Here is a 19,260-nt window from a genome sequence, read left to right on the forward strand (position 1 = left end):
CCAGAAATGGCAAATCATCCTTCTAAATCCTTAGAATAAAAATGTGTGGGGAGAGCGGGGGGGAAGACGGGTAGCACGCGCGCACACACTATTTCAATGTTATGGATGTTTGTTTTGTTCATGAAATGGTAAACATCTAAAGTTATTCTTTTTTATCCTTACTAGGACATGACAGATAACAGCAACCATCAGTTGGTGGTGAGAGCAAAATTTAATTTTCAACAGACAAATGAAGATGAACTTTCTATTTCAAAAGGCGATATTATTCACGTTACAAGAGTGGAAGAAGGAGGCTGGTGGGAAGGAACTCTGAATGGCAAAACAGGGTGGTTTCCAAGTAATTACGTACGAGAAATAAAATCCAATGGTGAGTTATGAAGGAGGGTGTATTTATACAACTCTGTTTTGCGTAGTGGTGGGTAGTTGGGATTGATTAAGTAGTAATGTTTTTTATTTAAGCTTGATTGCATTTACTGACCTTCATTCACAGAAATCATTAGGGCTTAGGAACTTGTACTCCTACCCCAGTTCACTATAAAGAGTGTTGTAGGGGTTTTGAGGAAACACTAAGCATGCAGAAAACTCCCACGTTCTTTTGCCTTCTGTCGGTTGCAGTTGGGCTGCTTTGACTTCTTCAGTCTGAATTTCTAGAATGCTAGACGTTGGCTGTGACACTGATACGCTTTGAGTTGGTACTTTGGGCTTAAATAGAGTGGGATTTCCTGCCACCCCTGCCACCTCCCCCCCCCCCCAAAAAACCCCAAACCTACATAGTTCTAGTACTTTAAAGCAGATGGAAGCAAATGACTCCTGCAGGAAACATCCTGAATTATAGCAAAATCTACTGTTAGGTTAGAGACAGTTTTATAAGGTAGTGTTTGTGATACCTTTTTTCTTTATTGTTCCCATGCCTTCCCCTTTTCTTTGTACCGGCTGCACTCTTACACCAAAGATACACCCTGAAAATCATATAGTGAAGGTGCCTTCTGTAAATGTCGTCTTCACAACTAAATATCAGAACTAACAATGTTTTTTGATCTACCAGGACGTTGATGTGGGTGATACTATCTACTGTTTGTCTCTCCCCTGTCTCTGCTTGTTTTCAGAGATTGGGGACAACTCTTTTTGCTCTTGTAACTACCCAGTGAAGCTCTGAGAAGCTTTACCACTGTTTACCTTGTCATAACTCCAATCAAAACACCTCTCTATGGCCACGCTAAAAACATTGGCATGACTTTTTTTTAGGCAGCCAGACAGATGCTTGGTTGCTAACTCAAGCTGTGAGGTTAAAACTCAATTTTTAAACTTGTTCTTTCTTCCCCAGTTGCATTATCTTACTTTCTTCCTTGTTATGCTATCTACAGTCCCTGTTCTCAGAATGCTGGAGTCTTAGGTCTGTGTATCACTGTCATTGTCAACTAGATCCTCTTAGGCGTAGTCAGGATATAAAGACTTAGCTTTAATGTTCTTCAGAGGTCTCTCAGATGGGGCTTATCCTGAAAAACAGTTCCCGAAGCATGCTTTGTCTTGTCTGTAGTTCTGTAGCGGTCTTTTGGACGGGATGAATGTCTTTTCCCATTGTTACTCATTTAAATGTTCCTCATTTAAAACATTGCTGCAGAGATTTTGTTTGGATTTCATCAGTTCTGATGTCGTCCAACTCCTGAGACTGGAACCTGGGTCAGCAGGAAGGCTCCAGAATGGAAGTAGCTTTTAGCAGTGAATATATGAGAACCAAAAGCTGCCAGCAACTGAAGTTAAGGTTATTTTAGTCTTTCAAGAGTACTTCACTTGTGTAAAGTAACTTTCCTAAGCAGGAAAGCCAGAAAGCTGCGAGGCCAAGGTTAGTACCAAGTGCACTTGGATTCTTGCCAGTCCTTGCAACCCTGTCTGATACCTGATTCCCTGGGGCTGAGACGAACTGCTTCCAGGTTTAACTTCGACTTCTCACCATCAGAAGAGTTCGCTGCTAAGCTCTTCCTTTCCCTGTGCTCCATAGGCATGTACCCAGTGGGTGCTACAAGGGCTTGCTCCCTCTGACTTCTGTGAGACTGCTTGGAGCACTCTCATACGCTCACTTCCTTCTGGGGAAGGGAATGTGTCTTTAGTTCAAATAGTGCCAGCACACAGCAGTGATACATGTATGATGCTCTTTGTGAGTGGTTGCAGAAATGATAATTAGTTTTTGGAGCAAAGTATGGCATTTAGTCGTCTTAGGCTGAACGATGACTATAAATCTTGGGGAAATAAAAATCCTTTCCCATCTCAAATTTATTTTGCTGTTGACTCTGTGTTGCTTTTCTCTGGAATGGATAAAAGAGGATTTGTTGGAAATTTTGTGCTTATGATCAAACTTCCAAATTAAAGAGAGAAACTGTAGTAGTAGTAGTTTCTTCTCAGATATATGCCTACACTGTAAGGATCAACAAAAGATGGTCCACTTCTCTCTCCATCTTCTGTGAGCATGCTTACAGTTCCCTTTTCAAGCCCTGTAACATCTTGCTTTAAGTGTTCTTTGATTGCTAGTCAAGAAGTATTTTGAAATTTTTTTTTTTAATTTTCATGCTGCTGTTATGTTGCACATGACAGGGTGGAAGATTTAGGTATTTGACAGTGTGGCCTTAATGAGTTTTCTTTCTTACATGGAGCAGGGAGGGAATGTTAAGGTTTAGGTGGAGTCTTACCTTGTAATGCTGCTTCTGGCTTGCACAGTAGAGAGATATGGAGACTTAGTTTTAAGAGTTACCGTATGAAAAGAATAGCATTTAGCCAGACTGGGAAGCACTTACGTAGCAACTGTCATTAACCAGTTTAAAAAATAATAACAAAAAATCACATGGTGACTTTCTAGGTATTAACATTGTAACCCATCTAAATGGCACGATTATGCAGACAGTAATACAGCTTTGAAAGACGACGTTTGGTTTTGCAAACCTTTTTTCTAATTCTTCAGTGAAATTTATGTTTTAGTACTGTCTAGCTTCTCTTCTGTTAGGCTCTCTTGACAGTTCTGTTGGTAGCAGGCCCAGTACAAATCAGTGCTAATAGTTCTTCTAGCTGGACGGCTTTAAAATAAATAAATCAGGTCATGGGGAAAGGCAGTGTATAGTGGAGGAGTGAAGTGTATCTGCTGGTTCCGTCCTGTGGTGCTCAAGGGAAGGACAAACACACTTTCAGCTTTAAAAATAATAAAAAAAAAAAAAAGTGCTGCTTTTCTTCTCCCCACCCGTGCACGCTCGGAGGGATATTTTGTTCTCTTGTCAAGTGCTATTCCACAGGCAAAAATAGATGAGAATAGTAGCTGAGCAGGTGCTTGCTTGTTTCGGATTTGCTCGTGTGCTATACGTGTTCTTGCCGCGTTTTCAGCGCTAATATGACAGGCTTACATTGGGACGAGGAGAAAAGTAGGCAGAAGGGAAGAGCCTTTTGCGTGGGAAAGCTGGGTGTCTGGCTTAGGTCACGCTTGGGAAGCTGCAGCTCTCAGTGCTTTGAGGAACAGCGCTTGCGTTGGAACAGGCAAGGTGCCAGGGCCTTGCTAATGCTTCTGAAACCTGTGGATTCCCTGATTTAAGACCTTTGTGTGTTCCCAGCGTTCTGGCCGGGGGTGACACCTGCTTGAAACGTTGACTGAATTACGCTGTATGCTTGTGCAAGTACTCCGATGTTCTCTCGTGAAGGGTGATAAGTGACGCTTATCTTGGTTTTTGCTGAGAAAGTGATTCCTGATGTGCAAGATCAGGATTTTCTCCTCTGTGATGCGCTGTGTAAGAAGCTAATTGCAACAAGACTGTCTTACTGCTCCTCGTGAAGCAAGGCAGTGCTTGGAGGCAGAATACCAGACGTGACAGACAGATGGACTGATTTGCTGTGTCTGATTCTGTGTTTCTACAACAGAAATGGCCTTTGCGTTTTAAAAGCTGGGCATTGATTATGGCTCTTCAGGCAAAATGGTTCTAATGTGTGATGCTTTTTTGTTTCCTCTTTTTAAACCTGAATTTGTTCTTGTGTCTCTTCTGGATAACTGATTCAGCTGAACAGCTGGTAACAGAAATAACTATATATTTCAGCAAAAATCTACTGTCTTCAGCAGCTTAGGACAGAAGCATAATGTTAGGGAAACAGATGTGTTTTTACACCCTTTAAGATGACAAAGTAGCTGGAAGAAGAGCCCCTGTTCTATGAGCAGCCAACTTCTTCCAGATTAACAGGGGTCAGACATCTGTATTCTGATGGAATTCAGTGACAGGTGTTTACCTTCTTCCTCAAGCATATCAGGCTGTTTGGTCTCTCCTTTCATGCTTTTTGGCTTGTGATTAATGTAACTCTAGGTTTGTAGTGGACCTGAAAGTCGCTATAAATCGTAGGATCAGTTGAGGGCTCCCACACAGAATGAAAGTAAATCGCCAAGTTCATACAAACGTCATCATTTTCATCATTCAGTACAATGAAACAAGCTGGGATTGTCCCATAAATGTGTAGCATTATATATAATGTATAAACGAGTAGCTGTCTATGCAATGGTAACTTAGCTGTTTCTTTTGCGTGGAATGTTTAATGGCAGTCAGCTTGGGTTTTTGGGTGGCAAGAGTCCTGTCACTTGGAATTACCCAGCTGTGTAGCAGAGCATGTGCTGAGAGCATCAGTATGCTGAGAGCACCTGGATAACTGGGGGAGCTAATGGTTTTTGTGCTGTGGGTCAGCTTATGGCTGACTCTGGGCAGGGGGATCTTAACTGAAAGGATCTGGTATCTGAACACGGTAAGGAGAAATGTTTCTGTGCATGTTCAGTAGCTTTAAGACCGCACTTTAATTTTAGAAATAGCTTCTTTGAGGAGAGTTGCAGTGCAGTACAGAGAAAATCCCCTTAAAGATGCCCCACGAGTGCTCCTGGGGACTAAGCATTCCCCTTGCGGACTGCTGGCTAAACCCTCCGGCCAGCCCATCCAGCGCTCCTGCCTGCAGAGACGCAAGGGTGCACGTGTGGGACTGCAGCTGGGCAGCCAAAGAAGCACTGAATTCCTGTACCCAGCACACAGTCCAGCAAGGGCTGGTACCCCATGGGCTGTTCTGCTTGTGATGCTGTTTCCCTGGTCAGCTCTACTGAAATGGGAATTTCCCACAGCTGTGGCTGACTGGGCTTCTGCTGTGAAGGCAGCTCTCTATCTGAGACTTGCATAATTTATTCTTGAAGGCCTGAGGTATCAGGTAAACTAAAGTTAAATTATTCATGTATGTTTATTAAAATGCGTTTGAAAAAAACCAGCTTGCTCTTAAAATAAAGGTATAACTTTCAGTAGGTGTGTTTCGATGATGTTTTTTTGGATTACATATGACTAAAAGGCTTATCCAAAGTTTGCATATTAGACAAGCCTGCTTATTTAAAACAACCCAAAACACCACAGTGTCCTGATAAATACAGCCTCACAAGCATCTCCACTTGGTTGTGCACTAGGTCAAGTGTCAGAGATCAAAAGGAGATGCTGGATGTCCTACCTTCTGTTTCTCAGGCATGCAGCTTGACACTTTTGGTTTTCTCCCTTCCTGTTTGCTCCTCTTTGATCACGCTCTAGAGAAATAGTAAGGTTGGGAGGGGAGGATTTAGAAGTGTCTTTTCAGTGCCTCTCCATCCTGGGAGCCAGCACTCCGCTTTCAGGGTTGTTGCGTTGATCTTGAGGACATGTCATGCCAGGAAGAGCACGTGTAACCGAGGGGTAGATTCACTAGGGCATTACCCTAAGAATTGCATTTGTTGTTATGATGGACACTGCTCTCAAGTACATAACCATGTTTTTTGACTTCATTAACAATAGAAGACCGTTTGTTTCTTTTAAAACGGCTTTCTGATCTGGTAAGTCACTTTCCTACTCGTGCAGTGTTTTAATTCTGCTTCAATGAGACTGAGTGTCATGTGTCCCACCTTGGTATGTTTGACCTTTGGTTGGTGAGTTGCTTTTACTGAGTTCGTTAAACTGATACCAAAGCTTTTGTTTGAAAATGCACGTGGTATTTGGAAAACACTTCAATTGCAGTCTGCGATGATGTTTTTTGTTTGTTGTTTTATTAAAACAAAATTTGAAAAGCTAATTTTATTGACTGATTTTTCTGTTTCCAAGAAAAAGAATTACAAACTTTCTGTTTGCCTTCATTGGGGCTAGCATGTCATTCCTTGTGAACACAGGAACCGTTTTGATTCTTTACCAATAATTTCAAGCATAAGTATATGCATTTCTCAGTGAAGCATTATTTTCATTTTATATCTTACTATAAATATTTGAAAGCAGTTTGTTTGACCTCTAGTGTTGAGCTATGAAACTGCACCTAATTCACACAAAATTACCTTTTATTTCAGAAAAGCCAGTCTCCCCCAAATCAGGTACGTTGAAGAGTCCACCTAAAGGCTTCGATACGTCTGCAATCAACAAAAGCTATTACAATGTGGTGAGTGATCCTGATCCTTTTTCTTCCTTGTGTGCTTTTATATACTGTAGAACCTCACTTAACTAAATGCTCTCATTGCTACAAAGGAATGGGCAGTCTTACAGACCCTTAGTGCCAAAACTAGATAGGGGTTTTTGTGAATTCTCTATAAATAATATTATTAGTTAAATGGAATATCACACAGATGGATTTTTAAGTGTGATGCAAAATTGTGGTCTGAAATGAGTGAGTAATATGCATTACTATAATATGTTATGCTCATTTTACTTGCTTGGCTAGTTGTTAACTTCCCTTTTCTCCTCTCACCGCCACCCAAATATGCACTCAGTCTTCCCTGATCACCAAGAATTAATGAAATTTCCGGTGTATTTAAATGATTAAGAATATTTTGTACTTTTTGTTGAAGATGACATTGAACATTTGCAATGAATTTGCCTTCTTTGTTTTTATGCTAATGAATCAACTCAATAACTAACTTTGGGAACCTTGTCCTTATGCTGATCGATTGATTTCATGGGAAAAGCTGTATAGAATCAGCCTCTAAAATACATTTGAGGATTCTTTAGTCTAGTACCCATACATCTTTAGTAAATGCATGTAAGAAACATACCAAAATTATCTTTAATCCTGTTGTAACCATTTTGAGAAACCTTTGTTTACTAACAGTAGATACTTTTGGAAGCAAAAACAGTAAGATGCTTTTTGTTAACCACTGCTCCCTGCTGGTGTAAAAAGAAAGCACAAGCTTTTCTTTCCTTTTTCTTTGGTTCCACTGCCCATTTCTTTCTTTCTTTTTCTTTAAAGTTCATTATTTGTCAGCTTTTAGCAGGATCATAAAGCATCATTTTATGCTTTCATCTCTTGTGGTTGTGGCATAAATAACGTGAACCACCTGGAAGAACAGAGTAGTTTTGCATATTGGGCCCTAACTGAAAACACTGAAGCAAGCTCCTGCTCCTCCCCACTCACATGGTACCTCTGCCAACAGCCATAATGCCATGGTAAATGGAGGGCTGCGATGCTTTGGCTGTTGTATTCCCCACCTACTAGTCACAATGAATAATACCTGTGCAAGCCCATTCCTTCAAATTGCAGGAAGTAATGCTCTCACCGTGTTGCATCCAGCAACAAAATACCAGACAGCTTTTCCTTTTCATCTTTTTTCCACTGTATCTTTCTAGTCTTTTTCATAGTCATTTTTTCCAAAGTTGCTGTAGTGTGTAGTAGCAAAGATGTCTTCTCTTTATTGCTGTTTTGATGTTGAAGCCTACATATTCCCTACAAGTAAACTGAAATGAATGCGGCAAAGAAAGGATTTAGTTATTTAGTTGCTTCAATAGGTAGAATGATGCTCTTACTTATACTTGGTATAAATCTATGTTGAAATTTTAATCCAAATAAATTGGCAGCTCTCTTTAGGTTTAAAAAAAGTCAGTGGTAAATATATTCCTCCAATATAATATTATATGTGGTTTCTCTTGATAGGTCCTAATATTACATAAAGTAATAATAAATATACATAATGCGATAGTAAAATAAGTGGCAGCTTTTAAATTTGGGCTTAGGTAAAACTCAAGATCCAATTCATTTTGGACACTGGCAAACTGGTGGTTGCAATTTTTATTTAATAATTTAGGCCAATTTTGGGTGGTAACAGTGTACTTCAGTGAAAATAAACACTTGAATTTGCCTAAAACCACAGCTAAGGAGGTTAAATTACAAAAGGCCGTGCATTTTTGAAGTAATATCTTTTGTTTGCTTTTTATAAGTGTTCTCTGAAAAACTTATTGTCAAACTCATGGAGGCTTGAGTTACTATCCAGTGCTGGAAACAGCTAGCCATAGCTGCCTTTTAAAGTTGACTGTATTTTTTGTTTTTAAATGATAAATAATGACGCTGGTGACCATCATACTCTTAGGTTATTTTTCACCTTGCTCAAGTACAACTACCTTGCTGTGTTCAACTGATGTAATAACATTCCCACAGTTTTGAGTGCTAGCTATTTATTAACTGCTGAGGATATATTATGTCATAAGGTAGAAGAATGACCCATTCATAATAATATAGATGACCCTAGAGTAGTGTTCTTAAGCTGGTTTGTAGTGAGCTGGATAATTATCTTGTTTTCACCTTTTTTCCACAGTGTAGCAAATGCCCCCAATTTTTAAGCTCATGTTATTTTTGTTTAAAGAATGAGAGGTTGCTATAGCATGCGGTTTTTTTTCAGAGAGGTAAGAATTTATTGCTGTTTTTAAAACCTAAATTAGGATAGCTGGCATCTACGTCTTAAAAAATAAGTGCTTGCAATGGCAATATAACTAGAAGATAATGATTTTAAGTAATTATTAAATACATAGTGATATTTATATATAGGTTAATGTTCAAACAGTTTAAATTGTGAGTTGAGGTTTTGTTCTATTTTGCAATGTCAGCTGCAACTTTAGCTTCTTATAGCTCAGATGTGGGACTTCCCTTCGCTTGATGTTTTATCATCAGTCTGCACTGATAACAAAATTGACCCCAGACTAAGGCAAGACCAGGGTGGTTCCTAATAAACCTGTGGCAACTGTAGCTGAAAGTTTGTAGCTTGAGTTAGAGTTAAAAGCTGTGTTAAAGTCTCTCTTGAGGTGTTTTGAGAGTGGTTTGCTGGAACTCCTTGCTACTTTTAAGTCATGACTGTATTCCTCCATATGTAAACCTCATGATTATTTATTACTGTCTTTCCTAGGGAGAGATTTGTGGTGCAGGCAGCAGCTGTGGGTGCGTTGGTCAGTCTGAGGACAAAGAATCAAAAGGCAGTTCAGAGGAAGCTCAGGAAAGGGTAGGGGAGGCTCCGCTAATCTCCCCTTGTGGGGAGATGCACTGTGCCATTAGCCTATGCAGTTATTTAATGAAGATGAGACTGCTTTCACCACTTTATTTTGTTCTTTACCCCCTTGTAAACATGGTCTATATTTGTGGATTCACATAGCTCCATCTGAAGTTTGTAATACAAACTAGATGTTTATTTCAGTGTGCTTTTTTAGCTGCTCCTTGCACTAGGTGTTGCAGAGAGTGCAGGGCACATTTGCTTGTTAATCCCTTGAGAGTTTAAAATGTGGTGTCCCAGATAAAATTGTTACCTCGGCTTACAAGGCAATTGCCTGGAGTTTAAGTAGCTGTTTTAAAATCAGGTAACGAAACGGGCAACTTTCTCCACAGTGTGAGCATTTGGATGACTTTATTTTTCATTTAAGTATTTGATAGGTGATTGAAAACAGAGCATGCCTTTTGAGGTCACACTTTTCAAGTTGGATCAAGTGTTCTTATTTATCAAAGCTCATGAAAAATTTTGAGGAACCTTGAGATACGGAATGCTTTTGTGCTGATTTACGTTGCCCTTCTTGAGGGCCTGTTTTTAAGAAGGATAGTCTCTGATTTTTGTGATTGAAGAAAATTATGCATTGATCGCTGTAGTGCTGAATGTGATGTTTCAGCTGCGTGCCTTACTACTTGCATAAAGTGGGAATGTACTACAGGATCGTGTCCAGGATCGTAGCTGTGAAATCTGCCTCTTTTCCCTCTGTGGAAGGTGATCAGCTTTGCATAGGTCACTTACATCCATTTTTGGGTGGTAGCTTTTGCCGTAGGGAGATGACTGGGGTTTTGTGTGACGGAACTGTTAACCATGCTTGAATTTTCCATGCCTTGTGATTGAGGGAGCTTGTGCTCCCTGAGCTCGGTTTTCTGTGCCTGCCATTCATCAGTGTTAGGGATTGTAAAAGCTGCCACTTCAATGCTGCTCTTTTGGTACCCAGCCTTGTCTGTGCAAATGTTGTGGTGGAGTTGTGGAAACAAGGTCTTGGAGGTCTCATGGGGTCCTGCAGCAGCCAGAACACGCAGAAAGCAGGAAAGGGAAGAAAGGTGATTATCAGAGCTCGCGGGCGAGTTGTGGATATGAGGAATGTAAGGGTGCTCTGGTGCCAAAATACTGAGTTACGACACTGAGCGCTTATCGCTTCAAAGCGTAGCCCAAACGTTTCATCCTCATAGCTTCTTCGTGAGGTAGGTAAGTCAAGCTGGAAGGACGCGAGAGGTCACAAACTGATGTTTTAGAACTATGTAAGCAAGATTATTCTTCTTAAAAATGTTTTCAAAGAATGTTGTATGGAGTGGGAAACTGTGCTTGTAAAAAAGGGAAATAGGTTTAACTTGTTTTAAGAGGCATTTAAAGCTATGTGCATGTCTAAAGTACTGTGCAATGCTGTGACCTCCTAGAATAATGTAAAGCAGTATCTAGTGCTCTGTATATAGGCTTTGTAGCATAGTTCTATTTAGTTGCATTCATTTTCTTTATTCCAGTAACTTACCAGGTTGCTGCTTTTACTTTTAAAGCTTCCTCATTCTTTTTTCCCCATCCTTTAAGTCGTCTTCTTCCAATCTTTTACATGTTCCCAAGAAAACCCTCAAATAAAAATTCAGATAAGGAGAGGAAAATAATTGAGTTTTAAAACATGAAACAACTTTCATTTCAGCCTCTTCAGACAGCTGTTTAATAGCAAAGGACGGAAAATACTCCGAGAAAAAGGATCTGCCCTTCAAGATCCCTAGCATTTTTTTCCCTGTCTTTGGATGTTTTCTGATAGTGTTCAGTGCTTTGTCAATATATTACATTTTCGTCCTTGGTTTTGTCTCCTTTTCCTAACCAATGGCTATATAATGACTTCTGGATGGGAGGTTTTTATAGGAAAAGCAATGTTGGAGAAGATTCATCGTGCATTTAGTTTTGAACTTTATGGATCCCAAGTACTTACATGTTTCCTTTTTAACAACTGACTTTTTTTGTATTATATTTGTGTTAGAAAGTGGGATTTTAATTTGTTTTATGATCAGTGCAAATATGGATTTAGTTTTTTTGGTTCCCTCTGGTCTAAATGGTAAAGGTTTTTAGCTTTTTTAAATAAAATGTGCACCCATATTGTTACTTTATGCTGAAGCTTTCTATTTAACAGCTATAGCTTTCTCTGTGACATTCTTCTGTCATCATGTTTAGCAGAGAATGGAGACATTTTAATCTTCGGTTCAGATTTCCAACAAAAGAATGAACTCAAAAGTGGTCTCTCTCTTTCTCCAAATGAATAGAACCATTCACGGAATAAGCAGAATCAATGACACCAATGAAAGGAACAGTGAATTCTTCATTGACATACTGAACTATTTAAAGTTATTTCATCAGGTTTGCATTTAGGAATGAATGGCTTTTTTTATTTCCTAAGAAAGAGTATTGACTAGAACAGTGAATAATGCACTCAATTACAGTCGTCACTATAAATGCTGAAATGAGATATTGCTGTAGGCTTGACAAATATGGCGTGTACCAAAATGAAAAGGTTTCTGGTGTGGCTTATGAGCAATAAATTACAAAAAGTTTTCGAAGCTTACTCTGTCCTGTGAAGTGCATTTAATTCTGATGATTCCCCTGCTAGATCATTAACTTCTTGAAGACAAAAACTAATTTATTGCTAGAAGCATGGTAGAATTTGATGTGAATATGTTGGAGGATATCTTAAAGCAGACTGCTTGGAGATGGCCCAGTAAAATGCTTCCTTGTACATAGTTGGGAGTATTCCAGGTGTTTGATTTATATTCAGCCAAAAAGCAAGTGTGCTGTATCTTATAAACTTGTAATGTTCTTGTGGTAGTGTATGTTACTGCACTCATAGCTGAAGCTTAGGTGTCCCCATTTAAAAAGAACGCAACGAGGCTAAGAATTTTGCTAAGTAAAGTCGACGGTTATTTGGTATTTATAAATCTGACCTTTTTGCTATCTGAATAAGTGAACACTTAGCCAGCAAGATAAGTTGTTCTGCGTTGTAATTGAGACTGAGAAAACAACTCATTGTTTGTTTCTTTTACAACTTCTAATGTGTTTTAAAATTCTCTGCTCTGAGTGTTTTGCAGTACACAGAAGGAATAACTACTTGCTCTGGAAGAACACTCTGTATAGCTCCCTTTACTTTTACAATAAAAATTTGCTTTAGCATAATGTATTTCTGTTAACACTTTTTGTTATGTGACTGAAGGATGGCTTGTGTGTGTATGTGTGTATTTTTTCCTGGGAGTTTCATAAATACACAGTATTTAATGCTTTTCTCTTGATACTAAATTGTTTAATACAGGAACCTTTTTAAATTTACCCCATGCTAAGTAGTTTTTTTGTATGTTTTAAAACTGTTAACAGGTTGAACCTTTTGAAGTATCTCTTAAAAAAAACACCAATTAGCAATTGTCATTTATTGTAGGTGCTACAAAATATATTAGAAACAGAAAACGAATACGCTAAGGAGCTACAGACAATGCTTTCAAACTACCTGCGACCATTACAAGCTAGTGAAAAGTATGTGAGTTTTGGCTTTTAAAATGAGGCTGAAGATCATTTGGGAACTGGGGAGGGTTTATGTGGTTGAAAATTCAGTTTTAGTGATAATGTATGTTTCCTTGTGTGGACTGTGAGATCCTTGAGGCAGGGATTCCTGCCTCAAGTTCCTTTTATTCTGCTTGATTGCTGACTAGGACAGCCTGATCTTGATCAAAGAAGCTGTTTTTTTAAGGTTGTAGACTTTAATAAAGTACAATTTGTCAATAACTGCAAACCTAAACACCTTTTATTTACCTTGGCTCCAGGTTAAACTCAGCAAACACTTCATACTTAATGGGAAACCTGGAAGAAATAAGTTCTTTCCAACAAATGCTTGTACAGTCTTTAGAAGAATGCACCAAGTAAGTACAATGCGTAGCAGATACTGTAAATTTCTAACAAGCAAATATTATTATTACTTCTCTTGTTGTGTATGTTAATGTTTGAGATGAAACTTTGTTCCTCTTGCTGTAACTATAGCTGCTACAGCAAAAAAAGTGATAGGTGTTTTGATAATCACTGCTTGCTCACACACATGGATATTGGCCCTAGAAAGCAATTGCAGAGGTAGCGATTTTTGACACAGTTCGGAAACAATTTATAAATATCCATGAACTGCATACCAGTGGGAAGGTGGTAAAAAGTGGTGGTTTTTATTTTGGAGGCTGACATTTTTAGGTGATTAAGAGAATAAGAGAATGAAGGGAACTTAAGCCGTGATGGAACAGTGGAGGCTGGGGGAAGTGACTCGGATGAAGGACTCAGAGATTTTGCTTAATATTTTTTGGTCTTCAACAATGGTAGTCACCAACATGTGCTGGGAGAGGCATGTAGGATAGATAGGCACAAAGAACAAGCTAAATAAAAAATCAGTCATGATGCCTGTACTGTACCATATAGGAAGCATGAAGCAGAGAGAGAGCGAGAAGGGAAAGAAGAATGAGAGAACCTGTTTTCCTTCCATAGGTTAGGTGAATGGTAGTTGGATATTTTTTAGTTTGTACCTCTGCACTTTGGGGTCGCAAGAAAGAAGGTCAGCATCACATTTGATTGTCCTAACAGTTTTCTACTGTTGAAACTCCACTGAAAATGTAGTTCCTGTTCTTAACCTTGGTTGTATCCTTTGCATAGAATTGCAGAATGATTTGGATTAGAGGGGATCTTAAAGATCATCCTGTTCCACCCCTCCTGCCATGGGCAGGGACAACAACCCCAACTCCCTCAGCCTGTCCTCATAGGAGAGGTGCTCCAGCTCCAATCACCTTTGTTGCCCTCCTCTGGACTCACTCTAATACACCCGTGTCCTTCTTGTGCTGGGGGCCCCAGAGCTGAACGCAGGGCTCTAGGTGGGGTCTCACAGGAGCAGAGCAGAAGGGGAGAATCACCTCCCTCACCCTGCTGGCCACACTGCTTTGGATGCGGCCCAGCATGTGGCTGGCTTTCCGGGCTGCAAGCACACATTGACAGCTGATGTCGAGCTTCTCATCAACCAGCACCTCCAGATCCTTCTCCTCAGGGCTGCTCTCAATCCATTCTCCAACCAACCTGTGTTTGTGTGTTTGGGATTGCTCTGGCCCAGGTGCAGCACCTTGCACTTGGCCTAGTTGAACTCCATGAGGTTCGCACAGGCCCACCTCTCAAGCCTGCCCAGGTCCCTCTGGATAGCATCCCTTCCCTCCAGCGTGCTGACCGCACCACACAGCTTGGTGTCAACGGTAAACTTGCTGAGGGTGCACTCAATTCACTGTCCATGTCACCGACAAAGATGTTAAACAGCACCGTTCCCTGTACCAACCCCTGAGGAACACCACTCGCTACTGATCTCCACTCAGACATTGAGCTGTTGACTGCAACTCTTGCAACCATCCATCCAATTCCTTACCCACCAAGTCGTCCATCCATCAAATCCACGTCTCTCCAATTTAAAGACAAGGATATCATAGGGGACAGTGTCAAATGCTTTGCATGAATCCAGGTAGATGATGTCGGTTCTTTTTCCTTGCTTGTGTTCTGCTTTTGTCTGACCATGTGGTGACCTAATGTGGCTGCTAATCCAAATTTGCTTGTTTTCTGCCAAATTAATCATTTGAATTGCTACTGAGGGTTGAGACAAGCTTCAGCCTGTGCAGGGAAACTACTGGGAGTACATGGCTGTGGGTAGGAGAGAATGTGTTGGATGGAGGAGAAAACACCTATTTTGGCAGCAGTGATCTTCTAGATGAGCTCTGTGTGTTGTGTTTTGACTTCTCCCTCCTTTGTTCCTCTGAGCTGCTCCATGTTAAGAGGAAGCTTTTGTGATGACAAAGTGTAAGCCGTCTCCTCTAGACACTAATCTATGTCTGGGTTTGTTGCTGACTTTGGATCTCATGTCCCCCTGCCATCTGGCTTCTCTCCCTCTCTTCAGTCTCTAGACAGCGTAGACTGGAGAGAATGGAAAGGATGGTGTAGCAAAGATAACTTTTAGCAGTGCAATAGAGACATTCTTGAAGTGGCCTTTCTTCCATGCTGTGTTTGAGTGAGAAGGGTATTCTTTTTGGCAAGTTTAAACTTAAGACTTGACGAGCTAAGTGGCGTCTGAATCCCTGAGAGAGACAGTATGTCCATGTACTTAAATGTTGTCATCTTTCCTCTTCTCTTGTCACTTCACTTTCTATTGTTGCTTCCTTTTGAGTTCTTACTGTGATTTAAACTATATTTGCACACCCTTCCCTAATGGCCTTTGTTTTTTCTTCATGGGAAGTGAAATATTGCTGTGTAACAAGTTAGGAAACATAATGGATTGTAGTAGGTGGGCAAAGAAAGTGATACCTCAGGATTACTGAAGGGTTACTACAAATGTTTGGTATTATTTCCTTTCTGTCAATACGCTGGCCATGCCAAGTTATATTTTCAGTTTAATTTCCATTGTAGCATATTGACTTGAGCATCCAGCTTCCTCCTGTTTTGAATCTAATCCATGATAATTCCCATCATGCAGAAGAAAGCCTGCCCTGCTGTCTTGTTTTTTGTCGTTTTGCCATGTTTTTTTGGCTGGTGAACCTGTTCTATAAACTCAGAGCAGCTCCCAGGCTGAAAATAGATTTATCATTTTATTTTATTTTTGGCAGAGCGCTAGCAGTTCCATCATTCAGGCACTTCAAGTTGCAGCATCCGGTGTGGTGTTCTTTTAAACTTGACATGTCACGATGACCAAGCGCAGATGTTCTGCCAGTTGTAGTGCTGCCAGCCTACGTAGCTTGACAAACTCCTGCTCTTGTGCCTGGGAGTTGAATATTGGTTGAGTTCCACATCCCACTCGAGTCAGTTTGTCACTTCAGTTATCTCTTAATAAATCCTTACGTGTGAAACTTTCTGATGCTTTTTCTCTTCTTGTCTGTGCTGTGTTGCCTTATTTAATCCCCATTTTGGTAAACACTGGTTGATTTCAAAGCACATAATGCTGTAGTGCTTTTTTTTTTTTTGGTGTGTTCTGAGGGAGGGAGTTATTAGGATGCTGTTTGATTTTTGTGCCACACTTCCCTCCTCCTGCCCTGGCCGCGTTCCCAAACCCGAGAGCTCCTCTGGTGCACTGCTGTAGGTTTGTCCTCTTTGAGCTTGTCCAGGTTGGCCTCCACTGCAGTATAACCGCGGTGCTCCTGCGGACTGCTCCATCTGTCGTAGTCCTGGGAACATTTCTTGTCTGGCTGCCTGGATGCTGGGGACCGCCAGACAGATGCTTTGGGGTTACATCTGCCTTCGTAATTTCTTTTTGTCATTTAGCAAACAAAGGTGAAACAAGTCTAAGTAGCACTGAGTAGGGATCTTCTCACTGATCTGCTTCAAAAGAACATTTCTTCACTGATCAGCTTCAAGTGCACTTAGTTTTGGTGGATGGAAAAGAGCAGTAAGAGGCAAGGCAGGGAGATGCTGCTGGAGTCTTGAGTTACAAAAAAGAGGATTTCTGATTGTAAAACAGAGCAAGAGAGCTCCAGTCTCTTGAAGGCAGAAAGCGATCCAGTGCTTTAGAGCTCTTTCCAGATCTGTGATCCAGTGCCAGCTCTCGGTTCTGCTGTGGTTCACACAGCACAGGAGGGTCCGAACAGACAACTTCAGCCATCTCTCTGTTTATCTAAGTGATCTCTAGTTATGAAGTATTCCTCTATAGATATCTTTGTAGCAGGAGATTGAACAGATGTCTCCTGCTCTAAAAGAATTCTTCTGTTCACCTGGGAGTAGAAGCTGTCAGTCTGTGGCTGTAATTCTCAATAAGGGAAGGCAGGTTGTCTGGTGGACTGTGAATAAATTGAGTAGAGCCTCAGTTTGTGAAAATAATAGCTCAGAAAGCTGTGAGGCTTCTTCCTTATTTCAGCAGCTCTGTTAACTGTGAAGCCTTGGGAGATGGCATAATCCTGTGTTGCTTTCGCAAACTGCATCCTTTGAAGTTGTCAGCCACAGAGGTCCTGTAGCCATTTTTGCAGACCTTCAGTTGTTCTTGAAGTTCTCTGCTGCCAGCTTTAAGTTCAAAACATTCCCTGTATAATTCTGCAATTCTGCTTTTTTTTTTTTTTGGTGGAAATGGAGAAGGACAGAAAATGCTGCCCAGATGACTGAAAATTTCCAGTTTTTGATCGGCTCTGCAGGTGAATGTATAGGGACCAGGGACATAGGTGACACTACACAATGCTTTTCTGATAACCGCAGTCACGTGAGCTTTAGGAACAGCTGAATTCAACCTGGCAAAAAGAAAGCACATGTACAGCATGCAATACTGATTGCGTTGTTATCTACGTTTGCTGACTTTGTTAGTCTGTGTTAGAAGTTGCCAGATTCATCAGAGTTTCCACAGCCTTTACCAGAATGTTGTAAATGTCGGTAACATGAAAACTAAGGTAAATTTCTTCAGAGTACACAGGATGTAATTATTCTGTAATGTCACTATTTCTTTGTTGGCTGCCACTGTAGCTTTCTTTAGTCCCGTTATGCTCACTGGTGTTGATCAGGTTCTTAAAGCAAGTGTGACTGAGCCACAAGGTCGTCTCTTTCTTACTGTTCTCAGATGATCTTGTGATAGGAACCCACTCTAAGTCTGAGGAAACAAAGCTGGTAGCTATCAGATACAACTCCACCAAACTGCTGATCTGTTAGAGAATGTAGGTGCAGTTGTAGGACGATGGTGCCTGTACCGTGCGTACAACAGCAGAGACTTCATCATTCTCTAGTTCTGTAAATGAAATTAAATCATGTCTCTGGCCTTTTTATAGCTGAAGTTATCACTGTTCTTTAAATTTAATCTCTATAAAAATATACATAATACGTGTATATATATTTGTGATTCCTTTTTAATTAAGGTATCAAATGAGAATATTATTGGGATGTCAACTTCAGAATACATTATAAAACTCTGCTCTTTATTGAATTTGAAGGCATTAATTACCAGAAGGTTTATATGATGTGGTGACAGGCATTAAATTGTTGTTTTTCAGGCAGTTAAAGGAGATGCACGTAACTTATTAATTACTCCTGTGAAATTAGTAGAATACTCTCAACTAATGCGCGTAGTTAAAAGTCAAAGGGAATGAGTTGCCACCCCCTCATAAAGTCTGTTAATTATCTTAATTCAGCAAAGAATCTGTGGCATAAAGTTAAATGCGTGTGTAACATTTGAGAGAGAATAATGTCAATCTTTCATTCTCCTAAAAGAACGGCGGTCAGAGGAGACACAGATGTCTCCTTGATGCAAGCAGCCATAACTCACTTCTTTTCCCCAGGCGCCACGCTGTGAAGAGACGACTTAACCGTTTGCAGCGATTGTTTATTGGGGCCTCTGACTATTTAATACCGAGCTGTATGCTCCGAGTACATCTTCAGTGTGAGACTTGTGCTGTCTCTGTTGCTTGAAGAATGTGGTGTTAGCTCATGCTTACGTTTATGGAAGGAGACTAGCTGCTAGACGGGAAATCCTGCTAGGGTGGCCCTATGAATAGCGTTCCCTCTGTGCTGGGGAATGCCCCGTTGTTCCTGCAATGCCTCCAGAAGCGGCATTGTGTCAGAATTTAATCTTTTTTTTCCAAGAGAGATATTTACAGAGGATAAAATATGGGCCCTAGCTTTTAATGTAAGGAGAGCCGACAATGTGGTCAGTGCATCTGGCATGGCGTGCCAGCTGGGTATTCAGTGGTTGGTTTTGGGATACCTGCAGTGATGGTGTTCTCAGGTAAGGAAACGTCTTTCCCTTGCCTCTCAGTTTGAACATCTCTACAGTCAGTTTTGGTTTCACAGAGGTCTTCCCACACCATATAGAGGGAGCAAACAGCTTAGTAGGACTTAATATTTTGCACTTTGGGGCCTATTTTGGAGGGATGAACTTCTGAAGTTTAACTACTGTGAATGAAGTGGAGGAGTGGGACAAGACAAGTGTATTTCAGCGGGATTAGTACGTTCCCTGT

At 40.5% G+C, this 19,260-nt stretch overlaps 1 protein-coding gene across 6 annotated transcripts in view; it reads left to right on the top strand.

The window, feature by feature from the left end:
* Window positions 1-19,260, top strand: part of ARHGEF7 (Rho guanine nucleotide exchange factor 7) — a 120,767-nt gene that overhangs the window by 52,932 nt on the left and 48,575 nt on the right. For all 6 annotated transcript variants that reach the window (XM_035557122.2, XM_050708301.1, XM_035557123.2 and 3 more), the window contains 4 exons: window positions 166-367; window positions 6,350-6,438; window positions 12,720-12,814; window positions 13,102-13,197. In XM_035557122.2, the coding sequence (XP_035413015.1) occupies window positions 166-367; window positions 6,350-6,438; window positions 12,720-12,814; window positions 13,102-13,197 (482 nt within the window). The remainder of the gene's footprint in view (window positions 1-165; window positions 368-6,349; window positions 6,439-12,719; window positions 12,815-13,101; window positions 13,198-19,260) is intronic.

This window comes from Cygnus atratus, chromosome 1 (genome assembly GCF_013377495.2).
Source record: "Cygnus atratus isolate AKBS03 ecotype Queensland, Australia chromosome 1, CAtr_DNAZoo_HiC_assembly, whole genome shotgun sequence".
Taxonomy (NCBI): Eukaryota; Metazoa; Chordata; class Aves; order Anseriformes; family Anatidae; genus Cygnus; species Cygnus atratus.